The sequence below is a fragment of the Sinocyclocheilus rhinocerous genome, unplaced genomic scaffold, assembly GCF_001515625.1.
Source record: "Sinocyclocheilus rhinocerous isolate Xijiao unplaced genomic scaffold, SAMN03320098_v1.1 scaffold1762, whole genome shotgun sequence".
In the NCBI taxonomy this organism is placed as follows: domain Eukaryota; kingdom Metazoa; phylum Chordata; class Actinopteri; order Cypriniformes; family Cyprinidae; genus Sinocyclocheilus; species Sinocyclocheilus rhinocerous.
The window spans coordinates 692376-699378 of record NW_015636932.1 but is presented as its reverse complement, the minus strand read 5'-3'; the positions used below and the strand labels follow the sequence as shown (position 1 = coordinate 699378).

Sequence of the window (7003 nt, the reverse complement as noted above, 5' to 3'; positions counted from 1 at the left end):
CATGTTACAACACAGTAGGGCTATTGTAGACAGAAACAATACTGTACCACATCGATGTTTCCTGTCGGCTCAATTTTTGAGTGGACTTGCTGTTCGGATGAGCATTAACGGTATATGAGTGGAGCGACTGAGCGGAGCGCACACGCATAGAGCGGGATAATACGCAGAGCGTCACACAACGTGAAAGTGAAACCTGAGCGGTGAACTAATTCGGCAGCCGAAATTTCGGTGCATCTCTAATTATTGGCGACATCAGAAATGGATATTATATAATAGATGCTTTTTTGAACATTTTAGCAATTTAAAAATATTAAAAAATGATTTTTTACACGGCACCCCTGCTCTCGACAGACGGCACCCCGGTTGGGAAACACTGGACTAGAGTATACAGTGTAAATCATTTTAATGTAATCTAAAGGTATATAATGCCAGACTTTGTCCTAAATCTGTTATTCTTGTTGCACTTTTTTTCCAGGTGATGTAAATTTCTCTTATTAAGGTCTTAGGAGACAATGCAGTGTCACAGTGGGTCTCATCTTGTTACTTGAGTCCAAACTATCTGGCCTCTTGTGTATGAAACATTTATGTTGATTAATTTAAAAGATCTGTCCCGGAGTATCAAATGACAAAGCAGGTCTGCGCATCCTGATACGGTTGTGTCTCTCTCAACGGGCTCTTTTTGCGGATGGCTGTATTTGATATGTTTTCTCTTATTTCTTCTATGCTGTGCTTATGCTGTGCCAAGTGTCATGTTATGTATCGTATTAACACAGTCTCTGCTCTGTTTCACCATCTTTTCCTGCAGCTCCAGAATCTGAGTCATAATGTGATCTTCACACTGGACTCCCTGTTGAAAGGCGACCTGAAAGGCGTGAAGGGGGTGAGAAATATTTACAGACCTTGTCTCATAGACCATCAGACACGCAGAGGCTAAATACACATGCAGATGCATGCAAACTTTTCTTGTCTACAATTGTGCTTTCATACTAAGCCAGGAACATAAACAATATATTAAAAGAAGATGTTGTAGACCTGTTGAAGTACCTTTGTGTGTAAAGCTCTGTTCAAGTAAATGGCTTCATGATGTCACAAACTAAACTAGCCCGCTGCGGTTTTAATGTAATGCACTGAAACTGAATGTGGTCAAGTGCGGCTATCTGTGATGTCCTGCTTATCAGAAGATCAGCAGTCTGGCTACCACACCAGGAGTCAATTAGAGCCTACTAATGGATCTGTCATTTACCACAAGTAACTAATGGTCATATCTATGATTGGTGCTCCAGATATTCATCACAATAATGATGAGTCTGTCACGGTCCTAATCTGCTGTTTACTTTACTGCTGGAAAGATATCATCCCTCCACACTGATGAACATGGTTAACTCAGCTCTGTCTTTGTCATTGGATTTTGGGTGTGACATCTGCTTTGTTGTAAACATGAGTGAGTCTAATTACTGCACCTGGCTCATTACTATTTTTTCAAAAAAAAATTTCCAGGACCTGAAAAAACCCTTTGACAAGGCCTGGAAGGACTACGAAACCAAGTTGTAAGTTTGCTTTATGCGTGTTAGCTGAGTGTGTCTGTATACACATTTGTCCATTCATACAATTACTTTCCGTCTGTGGGCTGCTGCAATTATCAGATGCATTTTACAGTAATCTAAAAGCACCATCAAAAAGCATGAGCAAGATCATTTTCTCCCCCGCAGATGTGAGAATAATATGAAATAAACACAGCACTTTTTTTTTTCAGCTGAGATGAGTTTGTTCTAAATAAACAAATATTTGTATTGCTTTTTATGATATCATTTCTTGCAATCTTACAGTACAAAGATCGAGAAGGAAAAACGTGAGCATGCCAAGCAGCATGGCATGATCCGAACAGAGATCACTGGTGCTGAGATCGCTGAAGAGATGGAGAAAGAACGGAGGCTTTTCCAACTACAGATGTGTGAGGTCTGTAGTGCACTTGGTTGGAGAACCTGTCTTCCTCACCAGAAATATGCCATAGTTGATATTGTTTTTATTTCCTTTATTATTTGTTTTGTTTGTCTATATTAATGAATTAATTAAATGATTTGGAATAAACATAGTTTTTTTTTAACAGAATATTAATTTGTATCTATATAAACAGGTCATTTTGAGTGCTAATAGATACAGTTATTCTGTAAAATTTATACATGTACATGGTCAGTGTTTTTTTTTTCTACTAGTGCTCCCACTACCCAAAATACTTTGTTGTATGGGCAGCAGAGAGATCTGTACATTATCATTACAGTCATTTTTTGCAATGATCAGTGAGTTATCATTCATTCACCAGAATGAGTTTACTTCTGACCTTATCAACAAGTTTTGCTGATGACATTAACATTCATAAATCAGCAGATGCAGCCAGTCAGTACCCTCTAATGAATCTCTGCTTTTTTTCTGTCACATCACCAGCTGTTGTGATTGGTACTCCTAATATAAATCAGAATAATGTAATGCTGCCATCTCAGTGCCAATGGCTTTTTTATCTTGCATCTTGAAAGATTCCCTTAGCATTAGAGCAGATGGCTTGGATTATGATAGAAATGTTTGTTTTATGGATTCATAATCATCAGTGTTGACTTTGTTCATTAGGGTGGATAGCTGTGGTGATTGGATAGGGTGCTTTTTTAACATGTTAATGAATTGTATTTGTCAATAGGAATTGCATCTTGAATTTATTTCATTCTGCATCAAGGGTTTGTGAGGGGTAGGTGTAATGTTATGTGTCTTGGGAAAAAAGGAACCTCAGGTTGCCTTTCAAATGGTATTGGACCAAATGACATGACAAAATCTAATATTTAATTGAATTCCCAAATTTTCCACTTAATTAAGCATTAATGTAGAGAAGGCATTGGTATATTGCTGAAAGTCTATGACATTATTCATGATTGTCTAGACATTTTACCAATTTTATGTAATTGGATGTTTCCAGTTTTCCTTTCTTAGTGGTTACACATGGGAGTACACATGTGAGTCCTCAACAAGGCATGTGATTTTAAGTAAAATCTAAAGATGAGAGCAATGAATATTCCATTATGCAGTAAGGTGACTCATTCAGATACAGAAAGCAACGAAGGAAATGACAAACTCTAGCGAACACATACAACATACCTACTACATGCATTATATGAAAACAAAGATGTGCACACACTGTAACTTGATTAGGAATCTATATACATACTGTTTTATGACAAAACTGAGGTTCAAAGGTTATGCACAAATTCATTCACACTCTAAGATGAGCGGAATATGTGCCATTTCACCCCAAGATATATTCAGACATGCCAGGGACCAAAAAGACGGATTAAATTTCTGAGCATAGCCAAAAATTGTTAGCTGGCGTGACTTTGCAAGATGTTCTGGAATTTACCCCTCTGGGCTAAACCGGGATTACGATGATGTTTAATTCATTTGTTTTGTGGGCTTGGTTTGTCACTGCATGTTCTTTACAGATTTCAGATTTAGAAGATGAAATTTTTGTCCTCTTTAGTTGCTTCTAATATAACAACAGTTAATTGTTTATTCAAACATTTAGGCTACATTTAAATATGTGCTACAGAGGGGACCTGCTATTTTCCCTAGAATGACTATTTCGAATAACTATTTATTTCAAATATTTCACAGCACTAAACATTTTACAATCACTTAATTTCATTTGTTCTACTTTTGAGATTACTAAACTCTGTTGTGACCAAAGTCTTGTCTGTTTCTACAGTACCTAATCAAAGTGAATGAAATAAAGACCAAAAAAGGGGTAGACCTCCTTCAGAACTTGATCAAGTATTACCACGCACAGTGCAAGTAAGTGACATTTCAATATACTAGATAAATAAGCCTGCTTAAATCCCCCTATTAATTAAAAAAAATTATTTTTTTAATTTGCTAAAATACATCAAGGTCACTCAAATGCAGAATCATGCTAAAACCTCATACATAAATCCCACTGACTCATCCAATTTGACCTGGACACTCTTGGCAGGTTGTTAGTGTTGGCACAATTTTAGTCATCTGTCAGTATTTGTGACACTGGACCACAAAACCAGTCTTAAGTTGCATGGGTATATTTGTAGCAATAGCCAAAAACCCCCCTTCCCGCCATCCCCCCTTAAATAATTTAAGGTCATACATCTGTTTAGTTTGTAGAACTGTGTATTTGACATGTTAATGGTCGATACAGAAAGTGTTATTGATCCATGTAACCTTGCAAGTGTCCTGGCCTGAAGGTCTGAAAAAGTGATGAGCTATCAGAAATAACTGAAAGTGTAGCACTTTTTTTCTTAGTCTAAAGGTTAAGGTTATTTTAAGCTAGTGTTGTCTTTGACCTGTAGATATATCAGCAGAAACCTGCAAGCTTATCTTGCACTTCAAGGTTGTGATGGGTCATTAATAAGACAAAGTTAATGTTTTGATTAGTTAAACATGTTTAATGCTGTTCATTTATTTTTGTAATGCTGATTTAACAGTGTAATTGTGTTCTGTGTGATTTCTGAGACTTAGCAGACTTATCAGAAATCTAAAAGTTCCTGGTGCAGCAACTTTTTTATGTGTCTCATCTGGGTTTCATTTAAAAATAAGTAGGCTAATTTGAATTTATTGTATGGTGAAATGTAATTATTTGTAAACTTAAAAAAAAAAAAATCACAATGTAAATAGTTCAATCAAGTTACAGACTTAGGCATTATGACACTTTGCAAAGCTCTCCACAGGTTTTTTTTATTATTTTTTTAATTTGCTAAAATACATCAAGGTCACTCAAATGCAGAATCATGCTAAAACCTCATACATAAATCCCACTGACTCATCCAATTTGACCTGGACACTCTTGGCAGGTTGTTAGTGTTGGCACAATTTTAGTCATCTGTCAGTATTTGTGACACTGGACCACAAAACCAGTCTTAAGTTGCATGGGTATATTTGTAGCAATAGCCAAAAATACATTGTATGGGTCATAATGATCGATTTTTCTTTTATGTCAAAAATAATTTGGATATTAAGTAAAGATCCATGAAGATATTTTGTAAATTTCCTACCGTAACTATATCAAAAGCAAATTTTTGATTAGTAGTATGCATTGCTAAGGACTTCATTTGGACAACTTTAAAGGTGATTTTCTTTTGGTTTTGTGGTCCAGGATCACATTTAAAACTGGATATTTCCACCACAGGTACCCACAAAACTGAATGTTTTGCATGTTAGTTCAAAGCTTTAAATGCTTCAAAGGTACTTTTGCTAACTATAAAGCTCTACTTCAATACATTGGTAAGCTTATGAGCTAATGATATTTTAACTTATTAATTCAGCCTCTCCTGTTTGTAGGTTTCTGTGTTGTATAGATTGAAAATCCATAATTTTTTTGACTGTAGTGAAAAAATATACGGCCTTTGTTGATAGCTGGTTTCAGTATGAAAAATGTGTTGATTCAGTGGTTTTTTTATTTTTCAGCTTTTTCCAAGACGGCTTGAAGACGGCAGATAAGCTAAAGCAGTACATTGAGAAATTAGCTGCTGATCTTTACAACGTATGTACCTCATTCTTTAACATAAACGTATTTGATTTGGTAAAACCATTTTAGTTTACTTTATGGATTGGACTTCGCAATAAAATATTTGATCAATATCTGGGTCACATTATAATATTTTTTTTAGTGTGTATTCATTTAAAACTGTTAGTGCAATCTTTTACTTCCTTGTTTATTTTAGAGCTGCATTACACTTCTGTGTTGTGCTCAGTTATATTCTTTCCTAAGATCTTTAGTCAACTAAAAATAATTGTGCATTGACTAATGCATGTTTTTACCTTGCTGGACTTGGACTTGGACAATCATTCATGTGGTCCAGTCTCAAAATATGAAAGTAAAAAATGCAACCACAAATATTAATTCTTAGCATGAAAATATCAAAACCGTATTGCAAAGTGAAATTTTGCAGTGCATTACAATGTCGAGTTTATGTCCTGCACCCCTAATACTGTGTGTGTACGCCTGTGTAACAAGTTATTTTTGCGTTTTGTGTGATGTAGATAAAACAAACACAAGATGAAGAGAAAAAGCAGCTCACAGCACTACGGGATCTTATTAAATCCTCTCTACAGTTGGAACAAAAGGAGGTAGGTGTAGAATGTGGTGTGCCTCAGGGCTCAGTCTTCGGACCAATGCAAATTCTTAATTGCCCAAAACTAGTTTGTAAAAGCCAATCAAGTGACTTGTTTGGGATTAAATTATTCCAAAGTTCGTTACATTTACATATTTACCCCATGTAAATGTAAATATATTCAGTATTTAAAATTCTGTACATATGTAGAATTTTAGTTAATTCTTTAATGGCATGACATCATGCAGAAAGAAACCTGATAAGTTTAATTTTGCTGTACATCTGTGGATCTAATGCATAAAACCTCCCTAATGCTCGACCTGTACAGGGGAGAGTGTGAGAGGGAGTGCCCAGTGCTGTACCATGCTGGTAGCCAGTATGAAATCGGGCTTGCTGGTAACCAGTGTTGTGCCCCACTGGTTGCTCAGAGAAAAGATGCTGACTCTGTCATGCTTAATAAGGAAAATAAATGACAATTAATAAGTAGTTAGTCAATGAATGTTTTATGCGCCAAGTGCTAACACATTGTCATCAGCAAACTCGCATTTAAATACGGTAACATGGTGGGAGACAAGTTTGTAAGTTAGTACAAATCATAGTGTAGTATGCTGTAGTGCATTTAAATGTTTTAACAAAACCAACACATACAGCCTACATTTGCAATGCTTTTCACACCCTCTCTTATGTGTCTTTCACCCGCTTCCTGTGTGGATTGAAGTCTAGAAGAGTAAGTGTTTAGCATGTACAGCATGACGTGTGTATGTGATGGAGATCATTGTGTGTGTGCACAATAAATAAGTGTCTGTCAGATAAAGCTGATGTTTAAAAGGTTACAAATCGGTTGAGAAATATTGAAAAATCTTCATGTATTTTATGAAAATGCT

At 35.8% G+C, this 7003-nt stretch overlaps 1 protein-coding gene across 1 annotated transcript in view; it reads left to right on the top strand.

Annotated features, from left to right (window-relative positions):
* The window catches only part of LOC107748307 (arf-GAP with SH3 domain, ANK repeat and PH domain-containing protein 1-like), a gene marked incomplete at its 5' end in the record, with an annotated part of 37451 nt that overhangs the window by 7560 nt on the left and 22888 nt on the right, over positions 1 to 7003 (top strand). The window contains 7 exons of the mRNA XM_016563053.1: positions 806 to 880; positions 1498 to 1547; positions 1827 to 1956; positions 3746 to 3831; positions 5473 to 5548; positions 6049 to 6135; positions 6838 to 6846. Coding sequence (XP_016418539.1) covers positions 806 to 880; positions 1498 to 1547; positions 1827 to 1956; positions 3746 to 3831; positions 5473 to 5548; positions 6049 to 6135; positions 6838 to 6846 — 513 coding nt within the window. The remainder of the gene's footprint in view (positions 1 to 805; positions 881 to 1497; positions 1548 to 1826; positions 1957 to 3745; positions 3832 to 5472; positions 5549 to 6048; positions 6136 to 6837; positions 6847 to 7003) is intronic.